Source organism: Trypanosoma brucei, chromosome 8 (assembly GCF_000002445.2).
Source record: "Trypanosoma brucei brucei TREU927 chromosome 8, complete sequence".
In the NCBI taxonomy this organism is placed as follows: domain Eukaryota; phylum Euglenozoa; class Kinetoplastea; order Trypanosomatida; family Trypanosomatidae; genus Trypanosoma; species Trypanosoma brucei.
In genome coordinates, this window is record NC_007281.1 from 613743 (window position 1) to 633922 (window position 20180).

At 47.4% G+C, this 20180-nt stretch overlaps 10 protein-coding genes across 10 annotated transcripts, besides 2 other annotated features; 4 read left to right on the forward strand and 6 right to left on the reverse strand.

Moving 5' to 3' along the window:
* Positions 1 to 20180: part of a sequence feature (sequence corresponds to BAC RPCI93-26N11) that runs on past both edges of the window.
* Tb927.8.1890 (cytochrome c1, heme protein, mitochondrial precursor) lies at positions 888 to 1664 on the reverse strand (the record flags this gene model as incomplete). Its single annotated transcript, XM_841929.1, has 1 exon — positions 888 to 1664. The coding sequence occupies one exon, from the start codon at positions 1662 to 1664 to the stop codon at positions 888 to 890; it is 777 nt and encodes a 258-aa protein (XP_847022.1).
* Positions 2537 to 3721, reverse strand: Tb927.8.1900 (hypothetical protein, conserved; the record flags this gene model as incomplete). Its single annotated transcript, XM_841930.1, has 1 exon — positions 2537 to 3721. The coding sequence occupies one exon, from the start codon at positions 3719 to 3721 to the stop codon at positions 2537 to 2539; it is 1185 nt and encodes a 394-aa protein (XP_847023.1).
* Positions 4006 to 4027: a sequence feature (AT_rich).
* Positions 4179 to 5363, reverse strand: Tb927.8.1910 (acetylornithine deacetylase, putative; the record flags this gene model as incomplete). Its single annotated transcript, XM_841931.1, has 1 exon — positions 4179 to 5363. One exon carries the CDS (start codon positions 5361 to 5363, stop codon positions 4179 to 4181), a length of 1185 nt encoding a protein of 394 aa, XP_847024.1.
* Positions 6288 to 7175, reverse strand: Tb927.8.1920 (hypothetical protein, conserved; the record flags this gene model as incomplete). The annotated part of the gene is made up of 1 exon (XM_841932.1): positions 6288 to 7175. One exon carries the CDS (start codon positions 7173 to 7175, stop codon positions 6288 to 6290), a length of 888 nt encoding a protein of 295 aa, XP_847025.1.
* Positions 7404 to 8234, reverse strand: Tb927.8.1930 (hypothetical protein, conserved; the record flags this gene model as incomplete). The annotated part of the gene is made up of 1 exon (XM_841933.1): positions 7404 to 8234. One exon carries the CDS (start codon positions 8232 to 8234, stop codon positions 7404 to 7406), a length of 831 nt encoding a protein of 276 aa, XP_847026.1.
* On the reverse strand, positions 8472 to 10358 carry Tb927.8.1940 (endosomal integral membrane protein, putative; the record flags this gene model as incomplete). The annotated part of the gene is made up of 1 exon (XM_841934.1): positions 8472 to 10358. One exon carries the CDS (start codon positions 10356 to 10358, stop codon positions 8472 to 8474), a length of 1887 nt encoding a protein of 628 aa, XP_847027.1.
* On the forward strand, positions 13560 to 15692 carry Tb927.8.1950 (hypothetical protein, conserved; the record flags this gene model as incomplete). Its single annotated transcript, XM_841935.1, has 1 exon — positions 13560 to 15692. The coding sequence occupies one exon, from the start codon at positions 13560 to 13562 to the stop codon at positions 15690 to 15692; it is 2133 nt and encodes a 710-aa protein (XP_847028.1).
* Positions 15998 to 17302, forward strand: Tb927.8.1960 (hypothetical protein, conserved; the record flags this gene model as incomplete). The annotated part of the gene is made up of 1 exon (XM_841936.1): positions 15998 to 17302. The coding sequence occupies one exon, from the start codon at positions 15998 to 16000 to the stop codon at positions 17300 to 17302; it is 1305 nt and encodes a 434-aa protein (XP_847029.1).
* On the forward strand, positions 17647 to 18561 carry Tb927.8.1970 (hypothetical protein, conserved; the record flags this gene model as incomplete). The annotated part of the gene is made up of 1 exon (XM_841937.1): positions 17647 to 18561. The coding sequence occupies one exon, from the start codon at positions 17647 to 17649 to the stop codon at positions 18559 to 18561; it is 915 nt and encodes a 304-aa protein (XP_847030.1).
* Positions 18745 to 20178, forward strand: Tb927.8.1980 (hypothetical protein, conserved; the record flags this gene model as incomplete). The annotated part of the gene is made up of 1 exon (XM_841938.1): positions 18745 to 20178. One exon carries the CDS (start codon positions 18745 to 18747, stop codon positions 20176 to 20178), a length of 1434 nt encoding a protein of 477 aa, XP_847031.1.

Consider the following 20180-nt stretch of genomic DNA (forward strand, 5'->3'; position numbering starts at 1 on the left):
ACAACAAGGCGCCGTATCGAAAACTTCAACAAACAACAACACACGAGTGCGCAACGAAGTCCCCTAAATCCTAACACCCTTCACCTTTGCAGTCCCCCCCCCGGTGCATTAAATTTATCTATACCCGGAAACTACAAAATGAGGAAACGCCCTCTTCAACATCTCAAGCACGTTTTAATGCCCCTTCAGTTCTCTCAACATTTCTTCCTTATTCCCGCAAATTTACGGAACTGCGCCACTTGTTCGCAGCAACAAGTTCCCCCAACCCTTCATTACGACCAAGGCTCCACCCACCCCGGCCACACAGGTACTTTCATATACATGCCTCCATCTAATTTTCCTTGCTATAGTCTCTTGCTTATAATCACTACTTTCCTCTCTCCAACTTCCGCCCCCTGAGCACTCACCCGCTTCCTTTCGTTGCCACCGGCCACCCCAAGTATATGCACGGTGTGCATATATTAGCACAGCCTGTTCCTATTTGTTTTGGTGCAGTGCATATAAATGAACATACTGCTACGATTGTAGTAATGTTTGCTGTTGTCAATTTAACCCAGCGAGAAGCTCCCTAAAAGAAATAACGAACGGATGGGAATATTTAAAAGGAAAAGAATTACATTGTGATATCTATCTTCGTCCGCTACCTGGTCAAAGACTAACTGATAAAAAATTAGGTTAAGTAAACGTTCCCACAATCAAACGAATAGCAAAACATTCCTTTTGTTGTGTTAAGACGAACCCACGGACGAAAGAGAAAGCGGCCAGATCAGCCGGGAAAAAATAAGATTAGAAAGGGGGAGGAATAATTTCCATCGGGTGACATTTTGCCCGAATACCTATCCTCTCCCCTCTCGCTCCACATCATACAGGCTCCATACGATACACCATTACCATGTCTTCTTCCAGTAGCGGAAGGTTGTCCGTCCGTAAATGCGCCAGTTTGTGTTCTTCTGGCAGTAATGTAGCAGAATGCAGTTCACCAGACCCAGTGTAGTGAAACACTTCCAAAACATAACGCGACGGTCGTCGTACTCCGACTCAGCAGACCACCGAAGGAAGTTGACGACGTCCTTCGCCATTTGACTTATCGTTGCGGGCGTGCCATCCTCATAATCCACCATCCCGTCAGAGAGCGGGGGCGGCATAGAGAGGACGCAGTCCTTAAAGTACGGGTTCCAGAACTGGCCAGGTTTCAACTCAGGCGCAAAAGGGGGGATTTCCATCAACTCACCGTTGCCCCAGTTGTAGCCTGTGATGAGAGAAAAGATGTAATCCGGACCCCCCTCCTTGCCAAACACCGAATGTTGAAGATCCGGCGGCTCAGAGCCATTGTTGGCAAACTGCGCCGCGCGCTGGTTCGGAAACGGAATGGGAAGCGTGTCTGTCGGTTTGCCAGGTCGTGGGTTCAACATTCCCTGTGCATCCGGAGCTGAATCAACCACTTCATACTGCGAGGCCAACTGTTTGATCTCTTCACGTGTCATGAAGCCTTGAAAGTGCGTGAAAGTCATGCGACCCAGGGGGTGACACGGTGCGAACACTTCAGTGTATATTTGGCGGCCACGTCGTACGGAGGGCCAATCCAAGCTGTGCCAGATCTCAAAGCGATCGTTGTGATTCCAGTACCAATCCCTTTTGATGGGGTGAGCTTTCTTACCTGCCATGTTTGTTATGTTCTGCAGACTACAGAAAAGAGGGTAAAAGTGTTGTCTCATTTTCCGCGGTAGATGACGAAAAACGACAGAAACCATGGATTGAACCAATGGGTAAAGAACGCGAGCACCAAACTCATGCATATAAACTTCAATTACAAGCAACGAAATCTACGAGAGGCGTCGACGAGATAGGTGAAAGAGTTTTAAAAAAAAAAAACGTTTTAAATCGAGCGTCGTCAGTGGACTACGGTTGCGATAGCTCATACAACGACCACTACAGCCGTTGCCGATGTTCCAGTTGCGGTAAACAAGTGCACAACTCAAAAAATATGCCTCGATGGTCTACACGCCACTAAGCAGTGTGAATGCCAGCAGGTACGCACCTTGACGTTGGCATTGTGCCCGTGGATTGGGGGCACACGTTAGAACACCATTCTCAGAGTTCTTGTGCTCCCGCGTGTCCTCTTTCTAGTGTAATGCTCACGATGGTGGCACTTACCGCAGAGTTGCATCGTCCACAAACATCGCTCCTACTCAATTTACCATTTGGCATTTTTGTATACCCCGCCCACTGCGTACTCAGCGGGAGGGCCCACTTTGAAAGAAGAGCAAAAGGCTCTAAGCCAATCAAGCCCACAATTATGAAGGCGCCACCTTTCGAGCTTCAAATTTAATCCACGCGCAAGTTTGTACCTGCGCGCTTGCATATAAACAATCTATGGTATAGCGTGGAGGGACACTAAACACCTTTTAGCCACTTTGTTTCTTTTCCCACCTACTACACTGTTTCTATTCTATCAAAAACCTAGAGGTTGCTGTCCTCGCTCCCTCGGGTTGCCCAGTGTACGGGCACAAGCGCAATACGTGCTCACTTCCTACCGCTACTTTTTAATCCCTGGAGCACAAGGCTCCATTTCGTCACGCGTTAAGCGCGACGGCGATGGTGGGACAACAGTTCCATCAGAACATACCCTTTTCCGTACCGGGCTCTCTGTCGCCAACACCTCTGTGTCGCTATCGTCCCCCGCCGAGGACTGCGTATCTGGCGTCACCGGCAAGTTGTTTTCCTCAGTCCCAGCTATTTCCCTGCCCCCGCATCCCACTGTTGCTCGCGGTGCAGCCCCTGGTTTCCACTTCCTTAGCATATATGCGGGCAAGCTGCGGGTGGGGTGCATGGGTAAAGGATTTTTGATGTTCGCTGGAATGGTTGCGGCTTTCGCCCCGAACATCTCATGCTTCGCGGCCCCACGGAGTGTGCTTCTTCCGCTGCGCAAGGATTTGGGAGCTGACCGAGCGACACAGACACTAGAGCCGTCAACCGAAGCTCCAACATTCACAGTGTCGACTGTTGAGGAAACAACAGCTCCCGGAGCTGCGGAACTTTCACACGTTAGCGCTGCGATGTCGCTGGTGGCGTTGCTTTTTGTGGAGCGGGACACCCCTGTGTCAGTCAGTGCGGAGGCGGGGTAAGCGGGAAGAGGCAGCTCAACGTCCACTCGACAATTATGGAGAAAATCGCAGCCAAAATTGGTCCTCAGATCACTGAGTACCGTGGCTACCTGTGCAGGCACTGTACCGTGAGAGGTGGTTTGCACTCCATACTTCTGTGAGAAGAGACCCCATGGGGTCTTCAATAAAACGTCTCTCAAAGTTATGGGACTAATAGGAAGCTTCAGGAAGAACCGAGGCAATAGAAATACCTCGAGCTGCTCGGCATCTTCTTTAATCTCCCTTAACCTGTCACAACACAAGGACATTTCTTCCGGGTCACCCATTCCCCAGAGCAAAACCCGTGTCAGACGTGCGAGCAACTCCACTACTACGACACCTATAGACAACCGCATCGCGGCAGAACGCTTCCTTTTACCCAAGTTGCCCCCAATCCACTCAACAGCATTATTGCACAGTGACAATAAATCGGAAGGTTTCAATGACTCTCCGCCGCCTTCGTTCGCACCGAACACACTTCGATGAATATCCCCCAGGATACTTTCCAACGTTTGTTCATCACGCGAGGTGCACCGAGATAGGGCAGAAACGCACTTCATAAGGTCCTCTTCGTGCATTCTATGACTACCAACCACAGGTACTGTAAAAAAAAAAAAAGTGATAAAGCTAATAATACGAGAATAGGAAGGTAAAAAGAACGATCAGCGAGAGTTCGTGCACCTCTATGACCAGGGAGGGGGGAGGGGAGGGGAAAGCACCCTTGAGCACGAATCTAAACTGGTACCACCGAAGCGCAAATCACTTACATATTTCTTCCGCAGCGCGAACCTTCTGTTCGATAAGGGCGGCCGCCAACAAGTCAATATGTGGAAAAAAAAAAAACAAAGGAACCGCGCCCAACAAATAAATAAATAATAATAATAGCACACCATTTGGTGTTCATCTTCCATTTTCCCCATTGGAATACCGAGGATGAACGGATACGCATGAGCCCGTCTATCAAACCATGCACCACCACAGTGAAGGGTAGCGCACGCGGCCACCCTGCCGACAAAACACATCGATCTGTGTCTCCTACAAATGCGGTTTTCTTCCAATATCGCCGTCTTGCGCAACCTCACGAATAATTTTAGCACAACCTTCGAGCTGCTCGAGGGTGACGAATTCGTTAGCTCCATGCGCCTGCAGAATCGAGCCAGGGCCGCAAACACCAACAGGGATACCGATACCCTGGTAATGTCCAGCTTCCGTGGCATACGCAACCTTACGTACCGCGTTATCCCTTGCAATACGACGAAGCAAAATGAGAAAAGGATCTTCCTCATCCGCCTGCTTCAGAGGTGGTGCGCCGACCATCTTCACAATTTCAATGCTTGCGCAATCGAATTCCGTCTTCATTAGTGGGAGGAGTTCACCTTCTGCATAGGTTTTGATTTGTTTTTCAATCAAACCCAAGTCAGTATTTGTTAGGTAACGCATCTCAAATACGAATTCACAAACTGCGGGTACGGTGTTCTCAGCGTTACCACCAGTCACAAGATTGGTTGATATCGTCGTGTTGGGAACGTCAAAGTATGAATCACACGTTCCGTTGCACCGGAAATCCTCGGCGATTTCGCGTATCTTCACAATGAGTTTAGCGGCATAGTCGATGGCATTGCAGCTCCGGCGTGTAAGTGCATACGAAGAGTGTGCCGCCTTCCCCTGCACACGAGCGCGGTAAACTGCTATTCCCTTGTGTGCAACAACAACCTGATTGGATGTTGGCTCCCCAACAATGCATCCGTAAGCCTTGACCCCTTGTTCACGAAGAAACTGGGTTAATACTTGGCCGCCAATACACCCCACTTCCTCATCGTACGTCCACGCAAGGTGAATAGGTTTCCTTCGCTTCATTTGAAGAAGCTCTGGTACAAGAGACATGCAAACCGCGATGAAACCCTTCATATCACACGTGCCTCGTCCATAGAACTTCCCATCTCTTTCTGTTAGAGTGAAGGGGTCACTCTCCCATTTCTGGCCATCTACCGGGACTACATCTGTATGACCGGAGAGGATAATTCCACCATCTGTTATCCCACCCTCACCTGCCAACGTTGCCCATAGATTCGCTTTTGTTTTCTCGTCGTTGTACACTAACGTGCTCGGTACGCCAAGGGCCGTAAGGTAGCTTCTTATGCAGTAAATGAGCTCGAGGTTCGAATTTCGGCTGGTAGTGTCATACGAAACAAGTTTCGCCAACCACTCTCTGCAGTTCATCTTAGAAAAAGTTTATAGGTGGCCTATCCTAACAAATGTGCGTCCCTTACCTTCTTATATAAGCTGCCTCTAGGTGGTGCACATACAACAAATGAAAATATATATCATTTTCCTTTTTGTGGCGACAACCCGGCCGCTGTAACGGAGGTTTACGGCACCTTCTCCGAGAACGTAGTGGGGACACAGTCGTTACGACAGCCTTGTTCACATCGCCATTGTCATATGCCCGCTATGATGCGACGTAACGGGAGAAATAAAAATGAATGCACCATAAACCCTTAAGAAAATAATGCATTCCAACAGACCGAAAAATCCGACGCCACCTGCTGTCTGGTCCCTATTCCACTACAGCCACACACGGTGCACATGATAGAGAGCGGCAAACTTCATAGTGCGTTAAGTAACAAATGCGATAATTGTTCAATAACAACTCAGAAGCGAACTGCCTGGCGTGAGTAAAGAAATCAGCCCCCCCTCAACTTACCACATTTTTTCGCCCGCCCATTGTTCGTCACACCCCATGAGCAATGGTGCCTGAGTTCTTTCGGAGCAAACGTCTGCAAATAATAAGGGGGGTTTCGCCGTCTATATCAATCGACACAGTGATCGGTAGGTTACCGGGAACTAAACAAAAACATTTTGGGCCTTTTCCAGTTGTGTGGGTCCATACTCGACAAGCACATTCACCTCCTACCTATCATTTGCAAAAAACAAGTCGAAGCACAAAGTTATTTTGTATATCATCCGATGTTCGTACACGTCTGCCTTCGCATTAACGCAGGGAATAGCAAATATATGCACATTTGCTTTTGAACGCAAAGGAGATACACAATGGATACAAAAACACGTAGCAGGTAACATACCACTTGATAAGTTGAATAGCTGAAGTGAGCTATCCAAAAAGATATATGTCAGACGTGTGGTTCATCTCCGTCGGTGAATGAAAAAAGGGCCATCCCTCGTACACCATTCCACGCTGCACTCCTGCCAGCGATAATCGGTCATGGCGAAAAGCCGGAACGCCTCTGGGTCACGGATCGCAGCGACAGAGCGGCTATGCGGATAAAGATCGTCAAAACATAGTATCCTCGTTCCGCTTGGAACCCGCCTGAAACGTTCGGAGAGATAGTGAGTCAGGGACTTTGGAAACAACAAGTTCGATAGAAGAATTACGGTTTTACCCCTTTCTGACTCAAAAAGTCTTTCATCCGCCAAAATCTTTGTCATATCGGAAGTAATTATGTTAACTTCCGGCATGCTTCGTCCCGAAGACCCCTCAAGTTCCGGTCTGATGACCTCCCAAGCCTTTTTTGCAACTTTAGCGTTGTGTTCACTTATTTCAATTCCAACACAACGAGCACCAGTTAAAAAAGCTACCTGAAACAAAATAGATCCATTACCACACCCCAGGTCGTAAAAGGTGTCTTCGGACGTTATTTCCATTAGGCGAACCATTCGCGAGACAAAGGTAGGTAGCAGGGACTTGGCACATAGATGACGTGACCCTGACACTTCCGTTATGCGCTTGATATCTAAGCGTCTGAATGTGGCGTCCAAGAGACGTTCGAAGAAGACGCAGTGGCACTGGTCTGCTAGACAGTGGTGACAACCGCTTTTGTTGGGGTTACCCCGCAGAGGCAGATTGTACGGTTCATGAGGTGTCCCAGCTCCAAGTTCACCCTTGGGTACCAGTTCCCCCAATGGTGGTTTAAGTGCTTGTACACGATTCTCAGCCACACATTTGATTTCCCCTATCGGCTTACCTGAAGCCTCGCTTCTGGTACGTTTCCGGGATATTAGCAATCCAGGCATAGATGTATGTAGTTTATAACTATTCTCACTACCACAATGTCATAATTATGAGGCAGATGCATGTTGCCAAGGTAGGATGACATCAGAAAAACAATAAGTTTGAAGTTGTAAGCATAAAAAAAAAAGAAGCAAACAGGGTACGAGAAGCCACATAGAAAGAAATTTGCAACAATTATACAGGAAAATCCGGTAATCGCCCAAACAAAAGAATCTTAGTGGACACACGCACTAATTCTTGAGTGCATCAAGGCGCTTCTGAATTGCCTGTTTTCTCCTTTCAAGATGTTTTATGCGAAATTCTTCTTCAGTTGGTAACACGACATCAACAATGAAGGTTTCCTCAGCCATTTGGCTACGCCCAGGCGACGACTCGCTGCCGTGTGAATACACTGACCTAAGGTTACGCTCGGCCTCAGTTTCAATGCAGCGTAATAAGTCCTCGGAACCGCGTGAAGCAAGCTCCTCGCGGTAGAGAGTAGATGGTTTTGGCGCATCATCGTCGTCATCATCGGAATTCGATGAAGCATGTGAACCAGACTCCCAACCATCCTCTTCATTTTCCACATGGGCAACGACCTCCTTTGCATCGTCCCTTTTAGCCTCTGGTAGTCCAGCAGCGCACCCGAAGTAGATCTTTCGTGGAGCAGCCCTTCTGTGGGTTTCACCGTTTAGAGTGGCCAACCTGCGCTCCCATAAATTCTTCTTGGAAATTAGTTGATTTACTTCATCGTTTTTAGCGCGGACGACGACCTCGCCATGGGTTTCGATACTGACCAACTCAGGGTTCCGAAGTCGGGCAACCTTGTCTCCAATTTCTTGCTTGGTCTTGAAAATAACAAACTTCACAACATTGACATCGGCAGTTTCGAGTGGGCTAGAGGGAAGACTGCGTATTCCAAGGCTCGATAACCGCTTCTCATCAGCCTTGCGCTTCGCTAATCGGTAAAGGACGGTATTTTGTCTCTCTCTTTTCCTCGCTAATCTACCCTCGATTTCCCGCAAGTAGTCTTGCATACTATAAAAATACTGGAAATGAGCAAGTTGCGGATATATATGCATTTTTTTTAAAAAAAGAAAAACACGTTCCCCCTAAAGTAACGTGCAGCGACAAGTTAAACAGAAGAGGCATTGTACCATATAAATGTAGTCCCAGTTAAATCTGTACTAAGGAGGGAAGAGGAAAAACACTTCTTACCGCTGATTTGCTGAGTACTACTACCCCACTCCCCTCTAATCTTAAGTCAGCGACCTGCCGTACAACTCCCCCAGCGAATCACAGGTTATGGGCCGACGCCCTTAGTCGGCCTTTCCATAACGATATATCCATCGAACAAACAAAAAACAGGCCAAGAAGCCTACAGATCCAGCTGCTACCGAAAAGAGAAAACTTAGTAAACCCATATAACCGACATACAAAACTGTGGGAACCATGCCCTCTATTTTCACACTTCCCTCCGTGGCGTAGTAGAGAGTGTAGAGGAACAGGTACAACCCTGAGCTTGATCCAATGAAAAACGACTTCCACCACCAACGGTGATCCTCTGCACAAAGAGAATAGTAAATAAAAACTATCGCGGTCTCTGCGGTAATAATGACAAATAGAACGCCAACTAGGAAGAGGAAGCCGAAAATATAGTAAAATCTGTTCAGCCAGATTGCACCCAAAATAAAATAAGTCTCGAAAAAAACGGCAGCAAAAGGCGGGACGCCTGCTGATAAAACTGCCAGTGTTGACGAATACCAAGGCTGGGCGGGTATGTGGCGCGGAATCTGGTTGTAATTTGATGGAACGGATATGGTTCCCTGTTTGAATCCCAACACAGCACCGAAGTACACTAGTGGGAGACTGACAAAGAACCAGATACATACCACCAAAACAACTGAAGAAAACGGAACGGCGGCACTACTCGACTGAGACCAAACGAGTAGGTTTACCACAAAAAATATGGCAAATGATGACGCCGGTACAATGGTCCCGGTAAGAAAAACATACATCCACTTTGTTCTATTCCATAGTTTCAGCAGACGCGCTGAAACATACCCACCAGTAACACCAAGGAGAGCAAAGCAAACGAGGAGTGCTGTGAAAAGGCTGCCGCGGTTTTGTGGGGAGAAAAAGCCCATGGTGGCAAACACGACGACGGTGAACGACATACCTAATAGTTGTACACCAGCGCCGGTAAAGCACGCAAGAAGCCACCCATTGGGTGGCGGCCGAAAAACATCGCGACACAGTAACTTCCAGCCTATGTCATCTAAATATTCCGTTTCATCTATGTCCACATCGGCTAACTTGCCCAGGTCGCGGCGAACGATACGGACCAGCAAGACAGCAATAACGATTGTGAGAAAGATGACGAGTAAAGTAGAGTTCATAATGGAGTACCAGTGGTTTTTTTCCTTGTGAACACTTAAATAAATATCCCACCTAGTAGACCATTTTTCTTTACTCTCGATCCACGAAACGCCATAGCTCCATATGATCCGGTCGGTATCCGCTGGGAGTGGCGCTATGTTAGATGCAAGGTGACCGTCGAGCGGTTGTGCACAAGGCGCTTCAGATTTGTGCGCTACAGAAGAAGCCTCAGCAACAAATGTCAAAATACGGTACTTTTCTTCGCCTCCATTTTGTTTAACGTTGTCTGGCGTATAACTGATAGTAAAATGTATGTGGTTGTTAACGTAACTTCTCCCATCGCGCATAAAACCGAGTGGAACTCCCATTACAAAATTATTGTTCCCACTCGCCTCGGCAAGAGGAAGACCGTCCATGAGAAGGTTAATACGGTAATTTTTCTCAATGGCCTTCTTAAGGAACCTCGTCTGCTTATCTTTGTCCACCCCTTTTTCACAGACAACGCTGCAGCTGACGTTGCTGAGCAAACGGATGTTTTCATAAGGAGATGTCTTAATCCGATCGCCCATAAGGGAACCTCCAATATTGTTTGATTTCTTTGAGATAGGTTCCTTTGGGCGGCATGTCGGAAGGGCTTTGTAGTAGTCATACGGTAAGTGGGTTCTGAGTGACGTCAGAACATTAACCTCAATCGGTACCACCTCATTCCGCGCAAATGCATGAGGGTTGATGCTTGGTAAAAGACAATCAACACTTCCACAAACGGCAATCAACCAAACGGTTAAGCTAACAAGATGTCCATATAGATTGTTGAGAAGCATCGCCATCAACCTGAAGAGGATCTAAATGCAGATTGCAGTGGTAAACGAAAGGAGTTGTTCATTCATAAACACACGTGTATTCACGTACGTATACAGGCCGACAAACATATCCACGGATATGTTCACGTATGCAAGTGCTAAAGAGAATTCATTTTATGAAACGAAAGGACATATTTACAAACAGAACGCTGCACCACAAGGGCAGCCGCATGAAAGACTCGAGAGTGTCGAAAGAAAGAAAGAAAGGAAACTAACTGTACCGCTCCGGTTTTATTACACAAGCTTGATGTCCAGTAACCACGGTGCATGCATCACGCCAACAACACTACCTCACGAACGCCATATTTTCGAGAAGGCCTAACAACAATAAAAGGAGGACCTCCTGCCCAAATCGCAGACGCCGCCCTACGGTCCAACAACATCAGAAGGGGAGCACCTGTGGTTTCGACCTCCCACGAGGGCCATGGCGGTAGCATCGCTCCGCGACCTTTACATGCAAACGAAGAACTTGCGTGTGAGCCAGGTGCCTGGGGAGTGTTGTCCTAGCTGCCTGCCCCCGGGGCTCTGCGCTTACTCACTCCGGCCCCCACGCTGTGTGGCTGGGGGAGGGGTCGGAGGGCTGACCTGGCCGCCCTTTTATCACTCTCCTCCATCTCCTCCTCCCACTTCCGTTTTGAAACTATCGCCCTGGAAGCGGCGTCGGCGTTACGGCATGCAAGATCCAAGTCGATCGGAATGCGACTGGGGCGATTCCCAGAAAAAAAAACCAGGCGGCACGAAGTAAAACTTCTTAAACAAAAGGGTCCCAAAGAGCAGTCAACCAGGTGGGGACATTCAAGATATGGCTTGCGAATGCATTTCTAGGCTAAATATGGAGCCACAGGGACATAATAAAAGCACTAGCTAGCACAATTTTGATACTTCGGTTGCGCTTGCTTGGTTAACCAGTTGGGCGCGTGGTGCCCGCCAGCTGGTTGGACGGGGTTCTATGGAGTCACCTGGCCGTCCGTGGAACAACCAAGGGTTTCTGCCCGTTGTACGCGATGCCACCCTTGTGGGGCTCAACTGCCGGGCCCAGTGGCGTTTTTGCTTAGAGATTTCGTCTTTATAAATGGAGACTCCTGTATCCCCTCCCCACGAGCGGCCGCCGTGGGTTGTGGGCCGAATTGTCGGTGCCCAGCACCCCGTCCTTCGGAATGCACCCAGAGGTCGTCAATTCCTTTGAGAAGGCTATGTCCGGCCTGGTGGTCGGTGTCCGGCAACCTGATTGGTGGCAGGGTCCGCCGTACTCGCGGAGGGGCACGGCATGTACGCCACTTCCTTTGCACAAGCAAGGTGAGTGTTTTTCCCTTGCGTGCCCGTATGTGTTTATCGTGCTCATTTCTTTTTTACGATACTCATTTTTGTTGGGACAGGGGGGTTGGTGAGTAGATGGGTAGGCCCGTGTGTGGCTGAATAATGGCGTTTGTGTTTTTACCTTTATAGGTAATGTAGGAGGGGAACGAATGATTGGACTGAGTTACAATGAAGAAGACTGCTCACTGTTCCGTAGGTGCTAGCGAACCGTGGTTTGAGATGCGTTTTTTTGTTTTTGCGTAGAATTCAATTTTCGATGGTTACCGAGGGAGGTCTAGCTGGTGAGCAGTGATCTCGTCGCGACTATTGATGAAAACGACATCAGTTTTATTTTTGTACTTCGCGATCAGTAGCGTACACCTACGTTATTTATATCTTTATTCCTTTTCGTGGAACCTCGTGAATCCCTTGTGTTTCTGGGGATGGGGTCGTTCCTGCGTTGATGGCAACTTGTGGAAGGTTCTTCGTATTTTCAATGATTGACCGTTTTGCGTTTTGATGTTGGGATCTCAGTGCCGAAGAACTGAATGAAGGGAAATCCTTGGACACTGATAAAGCATATCAATGGTGTTCCAACGGACGGTTAGTCATTTGCCTTTATTGTACATATTCTTTTTTTAAGGTTTGAAAATCTTGGCTGCCTCACCGTTGAAGTATCAAAGCGGGGCCACATTTGCTTTTGTTACTTATGTTGGATCAGATAGGTTCTGCTGTGTCGGAGCGTTTCACCCCGCCACCGTGCCCGCTTGGATGCATGCTTGTCTCCATTGAGTGTGAGAGTCCCAGAAAATAAGGGGTTGGTATATGCTGACGGCACATACCGTTTTTACCTATTCTTTAAAATGTAAGCAGGGGTTTACCTGTTTCTTACTTACCTATTCTTAACGATGCTGCCTCCTCCCAACGTTGGCCGTGGACATATACTGAAAATATTTTGGAGGAGTGCGCAGTACAAGATGGAACTTTGGTTGCAGTCCTGCTGATCCATCCATATGCTGTGACAGTGTCAACCGATCTTTTCGGAAAAAGCACGTTGGCTATGACTATTTTTCATTTGCCATCCCCAACTCTTTTGAAGCCATTGTTGTAATCTAGTCTGCATGTTTTCGTTACGGGAGATACTTTCGCAACTTCCCTCCGACGGTGCAACTAAATGGATACGGGTTGAGAATGTTAAATCCCCCATGTCAAGTTTGGATGTTTCCCAGTTGTTTCCCGATGCAGTGAGTTGGGATTTTTTGTCGAGTGTTCAAAGGACAGACTATCTCGTCACTTTTCGGAGTGAATCATTCGCTAGAAAAGCGATGCGAAGTGCATGCGGGTTTTCATACCTTGGTGAGAGGCTCAAGTTTTCATATGCGGAGCCTGGCGACATTGCAGAAGGCGCATCACCCGCGCGAGTGACAATTGCCCACCCCCGTCTATATTTGCTGCCTCCAGAGTTTTCTTATGAGGAGCGAGTAGCTGAAGCAGATCGTATTATTGCATCTGTGAGCACAACCGATTCGTATAACAACGCCTGGGTAGATACCTACTAGTTGGGCGCACTGCGGTTACAAGCCGTTTCCCCAATTTTTACCTTTTTGTTTCAATGCGTAACCACTTAATGCAGCAAAAGCGCTTGATCTACTTGTTGAGGCTTATAACCACTGTGAATTACGCAATCAAGTAGTATCCACACCAGTCTAAGGTTGAGGTGGCATCTCTACTGTCTACCACTCCCCTCTTTAAAGCTGCCGCTGTTGTTGATGTTTTCTCTTCATCTTTGGATACACGGCAAAACAAGTGTGGTTTAGATTATCACTTGCAAGTAAAGAACTTAACTGTGTGTGTTTTTTTAAAGCAACTAACATGCTCTCGTGGAATCCCGAAAGTTATGTCTCTGAAGCCGTTTCGCGCATTCTTGCAGAGGAAGCGAAACAGGGACGAGGTGGGGCGATACCATCTTACTATGATGCAGTCACGTCACACCTGGAGGCACACGAATTATCCAAATCAATCAAAGTTGCATTAGAGGAGCAGAGAAGGCAAAACATTGGTATTTCCTGCGATATTGGAGGAAACGTGTTGGAAATCTTATTTAACCCTGTCGACATCGAGGACGCTGGTGTTGCAGAAGAGCGTGTTAAAAAATGCGTAGCGGATATCGGATGTCTTTTTGGGAACGTGTCGGATGAGTTGAATTCATTAAATGGAAAGAGTGGCTTAGTCGCCGTGTCTGAGGATGTTCTTGACATATTACACCATTTGCAAAGCATGGGTTTGTTGACAAATTTTCGTTTCAATCCAGTTTCAGAGAAGTTGGGGTGCATTCTGTCAGCGACCGATAGGTCAAGTATTTTAAAATCAATGGTTCTGTACAACTCGCAGGTGGAATGGCCAAAAGGTATGACTCTGAATTTCACTGACTACATGAAGGCATGGCTTGTTGACAGAGTTGCTGCCCGATTGGAAGTTTTAAATGAGCACCGTGGTTGTTTGATCAGACTTGAGGATTTCGCGCGTGTATTTGGTACATCACGAGGCAGTTCAGTGTGGAAGTACGGTGTGTCTGTTTCCGACCTCGACGGCGAGCAAAAGTTTATTGGTTGCTTGGAGTTGGATGCACTCCGTCCCACTGCCGCCGCACATGCTGTTGAAGACCCGTTTTTTGATCATTTGGGCATGCAGTCCTGTGTTGCGTGCTGCCGAACGACAACTACGTCGTATTGCCTGGCCAATGCTCTCTCCGTGTGCTCCCACGGAGAAAAGGCGCTATTTTTCGTGCGTGAGTGGAGGGAAGTCAACGGTCCCGAGTCGAAGGACTCGCTTTTGAGTTTCACACTTTACTTTGGGTATGGAAAGCCCATATCTGATGAAGGGGACGTACGTATAGGGGAAAATGATGATAAGCGAATCTACCTCCATAGTGAGAAAGACCAAATTGTTCGTACTTACAAACAGATGGGAGACGTCAAACGGTACGAATCGCATGTGGAAACCGTTATTGCAAATAGCAAAAATGCTGATTTATTTCACAACATATCGGGTTACATCGGCGAAACAACGTGTGAGAACTTGGAAAGAGCCATGTCTTTGTTTCCTCGTATGTGTGTTGTTGCCTCTTGCATTGGCAACGAGAATGCTGTTTGTGTTTCTGTTCTTAAGGCGGCTGATGTTCTGAGGGGAGACGCTACGTTCGTATTTTGTATATCACAAAGATCACCATTGTTCAACCATGTGTTCGCACCACGATCGCAGGTAACGTTGAATTTTCTGTTCGACAATGCACAGGCGGTGTGCCAAGCTATAAATGACACGTATCCCCTATGGATCAATGAGACCGGAAATGAGCCCGTCGTCTTTGAGAGTGAATCGAGGACTTACGTTACAACAAAAGCTTTGATGGACATCTCCAAGCAGGTCGCCTTTGAAACTGCGGAGTCGTTTCTTGTTGGTGAAGAAGTGCTGGTTGTGGGCCGGTGCCTTGACAGTATCCCAAGTACAGTAGTAATAAATGTGAAAAACACACTTGTTCTGCAAGACCACGTTCCCCCACAGGAATTCTACCCCTTTCTCTTCACGATCGTTCACAAGATATATGGTACTGTTGGCTTCGTTGGGTATGGGTGCCAATTGTGTTCCCTGTCTCCTCTGACAATGTACATTTATTCTCCAATTGAGTCATCTCAGTTTGCTTTGGACGAAGTGTATACGGGTCCAAAATGTAATTTGACTTTTCTTTCGAGTTTTGGAGCACCAATTTTTGACGGCAAAGATTTCGAAGAACTGGGTTGTGGCATGCCAATGGCTGCCAGCAGCGTCTCCTCACTGCCTCAGCAGAACATTTATTTTCAAGTAGAGGGCATGCTGATACGCATCGTGCGAGACATCAGCGACAAATACGTTATCTGTGTGGTGGCTGCTAACGAGTGCAGGTTTAATCAGACCGATCCTTGTAAGCTGCTTGTGCGCCCGGATGATGAGCGCCTCATCCCAGCTTAATATATATTGCAACTTAGGAGGGCGTTGCCCTGGGGTAAGGTGTGAGAGAATAACGGGGAGGTAATGCCTTTTGCGGTTAAAAAACCGCTTTCTTTTATACGGCGTCGTCAGCGTTGTTTTTTTTTTTTTTTAACAGAGGAAATTGTTATTATTATTTTTTTTCGAATGTTTTCCTCCCCCTTTTTGATGTATCTGCCAAACCTCTTGCTGTTCCAGGTTGTGTTTATCATTGACGGTTGTTGTTACTATTTTTAACGTCCGATGACAATGCCAATGCCACTTCTTCGTGCATAGTAAGGTAGAATATGGTGGTGGAGTACCTTGGTCCAGCAGACGTGCAGCGTTTGCTTGCGCTCCTTAGCGAAGGGAATTGTAAGTTTTCTTTCGTAGAGAAAGAATTTAAGGAAACGTTTTCTAAAGACACTTTCGCTAAGGTGTCAAGGGCCATACAACGAATGATTCATGATATGATTGCCTCACCTGACGGTGTTGGACTAGTGTCATCTTTTTTCGTTCTTGATGTTATGTGCAAGATGAACTGTGAACAGGCGAAGTCAGCGTTTTATGATGCGTTGCTAGAGTTGGAGCGAATCATGCGGCAAGACGTTTGCGTCATGGAGCAGATCAAGTATGCCTCAAAGGAAGCAAAGGAAGGAAGAAGAGCACACGAATCTGTTAATTCAGAGAGATACCGTCTACGTTCAGCGGTGAAGAGTTTTGCCTTTCGGTTACTTGCCAACAGGGTTGCGCCTGATGAAACACCACTCATGGCCATAAGTGACAAGCAAGAACAAATCGACACCGCCCTAAACGCATGGGAGAGCAACAGTATATGTCTCAAGGAACCCATTGCGGGTGTTGCAGAGGCGTGGACGCTAGAGGCAGAGAAAAATGCATGTGGAACCCTTTCCAGGATTTCTGCAACCCTTGATAATGGAGGACGGGCTGCGCTGGTACTGAAACCGGTAACACCCCAACTTCCTTCGTTGTCCCTGGTGTCTGGTGAGCTTCAGTTTCTGCTGCCGGCTTCTCCTCTAAACGATCTCCTTTTAATTAACAGTGAGGTTCCAACGGAGGAGTGGAAAACTGCAAAAAGAATGGTTGCCGCAGGTTGCAAGGGGCTACTTAATAAAGAGGAGCAGCAAAAATTGCTCCAAACACTTTTGGCAGGGGACGTCTTTGCGCGTGTTGGAATAAGCAGTGTGGTACTCAGTCGCATGGCCGAACACAATCCAGATGTTGCCGCCTCGCTAATACTGAAGCTTCCAGCCCAGGAGGCAAACCAATGCGTTCAGAGTATACTAAAGAGTTCTGTGCCATCGGAGCATGTAGAAACTGTCTTGTTACATGCTTCAAAAGTGCTGCAGCAAGCGAGCTTTCGTGCATACATTACCAACAAGCTTCATCATTTCAAAGAAAAGACGACACTATCCAACGAGGACAAAGATGAGGTGAAAAATTTTGTCAGGACTCTTCACCAGCTTTTAACAAAAGCGTCGAAAGAAAACAAGGAGTTATACGTTGCTGACACGCTAAAGACTGATATAACTCGACTTTGTGAGAGGTGTGATATTCCTGAAGTGGTTACGAGATGGGATGAACTAAAGTAACGAATACTTTCTTTGGTAAACAAACGATGAGTACAGTTCGATAAGGAGGCTGAGATGATTTCCCCCCTGTCTGTTGTCGAATGCGCAGAAGCCAAACTGTTGCTCGGTGGTGTCTCAGGCAGCAAAGAGCGTCACATCCATGTCTGTTTAATCCCTTTCTTCATTCTACTTTTGTCACTTATTCCCCTCCAGACCTTACGTCAACGTGACCGTGGATGCATATATAAATATATACATAGTTTTGAAGGGCACATAATTACTGGGCAGTTTTGTTTGCTCGTTCTATACTTGATTGTGAGTCCTGAAGGGACACACCAACAAAAAGACTTCTATTCTGTTGTGGCATGATCGGCGAGTCAGAAGCATTCGTTAGTTTCGTATATTTAACACCTGCGGAAGGCCTTCCGTGTGAAACTGTTGATCGTTACCCGCAAGCTCAACTGAAGGAAGGAAGCTCCTGCTCTGAAACGTCTGCCTTGTCTAGGAGCGACGCTTCGGCTGAAGTCACGCCCGGTAAGGAGAATTGGGAAAGCAAGGTGTACGTAAAATTTTTCGATGCACTTCGGAAGATAGCAAAAGTGCAGTGGTTTTCCGTTGAGGCTGGTACAAAAATGATGTACTTATACGAAATGATACGCGCCTGGCTCCCAGAGGTGACTAACGTAGTGTGTTATACAGCCCATAGTGATAACTGGGGGAGACATTTCCCCCTTATCAAAGATGTGCTGTCACCTGGGACAGACGTTCCAGAAAGGGTCTTCTGCCAAGAGGTTTTTCTTCCACCGTGCAGAGATATGTGGAACTGGGGCATAGTTAATGTTGTTGTTATGCAACCACATGGTGATTTTACAACTGGCTATGTTCCCTTGGTGGTGCATGGATTGTTCATGCGCAGTAGGGAAACATTGGAGGAACAGATCAGTCAGATGTGCTGTACTTCGTCTGCAGAGATCAGCTACATGAGGATGCTGCCCTTGCTTAATTGTTCGATTCGTGACGGACTCGTAGAACTGACATCGTTTTTTCAAGAAAATGAGGAGGTTGAAGCTCTTTCACAAGTGGCTGTTGTTTACCCGGCGCTTACAACTGGGGATTTGGTGTGTGCTGATGTTGAAAGTCGAGTAGGGCAAAGATACACTATGCAAGGCATGATAAAGCGTTGCCATCATAAAAATGGGATTGTTTGCTACGATGTGGAGGACACTGTTCTCGGTTACGTTGCAGAGGGCCTGACATGTGTCCAAGTTTTACCGCTGTAGGAAAACGGCGACAGTCAGTTGTTCTGCATAAGTTGTTACGTTATTTCCTTCCTCATTCATCATTTTTACTTACCCGTGTTTGTGGAATGGCTGTCAAACGCACATGTCTAGTGCACTCTTTGCTCGTGCATTCGGAACTCTTTTTTCATTGGTGCTTCCGTGCACTGTAGGTAGGTTGAGGACATGCAAAATAAGTCTTGGGCCCTGCCTATCAAACAAGTTCCTGTTGTGGAGAAGCTTGACCGGTCTATTGTGTGGAACAATGTTCGCTTATGCTATGAGCAAAAGCTTTTCGGTCAGATCTCGTGCATTCGGTACAACAATGCTGGGACGGTCGTTGGTTGTGCCTCTACAAACCAGCTCTCCCTTTTACGAGTACCCCAGACAGAGGGCGTGATTACTAACGAACAGCGCGAGAGGAAATGTTTCTCGCTTCGGTTCAGGGATGACGACAAAATGACTATTATGTCTGTTGACCAACGTGTTGTTATTCGGTCAACCGAAACGCTGTTCGAACGGCAGTTTCCTGGCCATGTTAGGGAGGTACGAGACGCTCTTTTTCTTGATCGCCGCAGCTTTGTGTCTGGAAGTGATGACACAACTATAAAACTCTGGGATGTTATGGGCGAGTGTGAACTAGCTGTGGGAAAAGCTCACACCGACTACGTGCGTTGTCTCGAAAACCGCTCACCAGGCTGCTTCTTCAGTGGCTCTTATGACCACGTTATCAACTTGTGGGACACACGGGCTGGGTTTTCGTGCCCGACTCAGACAAGCGGCCAAGCAGTTCCGAACCCTGTCGAGTCATTACTTTGCTTGGACACCAACCTACTGGTTTGTGGCGCGTCCGACCAAATAATACTATTCGATATCCGAAAAGGTCTTTCGTTGCCTCTTACTCAGGATTCTTACCATACAAAGACCGTGGTTGCGCTTGGCTACTCCAAAAAATACAACGTGCTTCTCAGTGGGTCACTCGATCAACGAGTGAAAATATTTTCCCTAGAGAGAGGATGCCCGGACCCTGTTGCCAGTAAAAAGTTTGACGCTCCGGTAACCGCGGTGGCGGTTCACCCTCGTTCGTCCGAATTTGCTGTGGGCACGGCGAGCGGCGACCTTCGTATCATGAAACTGGGAAGCGCTTCTGATGGAGACGAGATGGGTGGTGGGAAAGACGAGGAAAGTAGGGGGCGCCAAAAAGATGAGGAGCTCATAGCTATGAAAGTAAATGATGTGCGTCGTCAGCTTGTATCCTATCAGTACAACCGGGCATTGAAGACTGCGCTTTACTCTCGTCATGCCGACGTCGTGGTTTCCACTCTTGAAGAACTTCTTCGCCGCGGGGCGTTGCACGTGGCATTGAGTGGTCAAAATGATAGGACGATAGCGCGCATCCTTCGTTTTGCGCTCGGTTTTATTGACACCCCACAATTCTGTGAGTCAATGATGGTCGTGTTGGACACGATCTTCGATATCTATGGAACGTGCGTGGGCAAAAGTATATTTTTGCATAGGGAACTGATGAAGGCCCATCGCCGGCTCGGCAGTGTCCTTGCAAACCTCCAAAGAATGGCGGGCACACTGAGTATAATGGAGTTAATAGTAAATGACGTATAAGG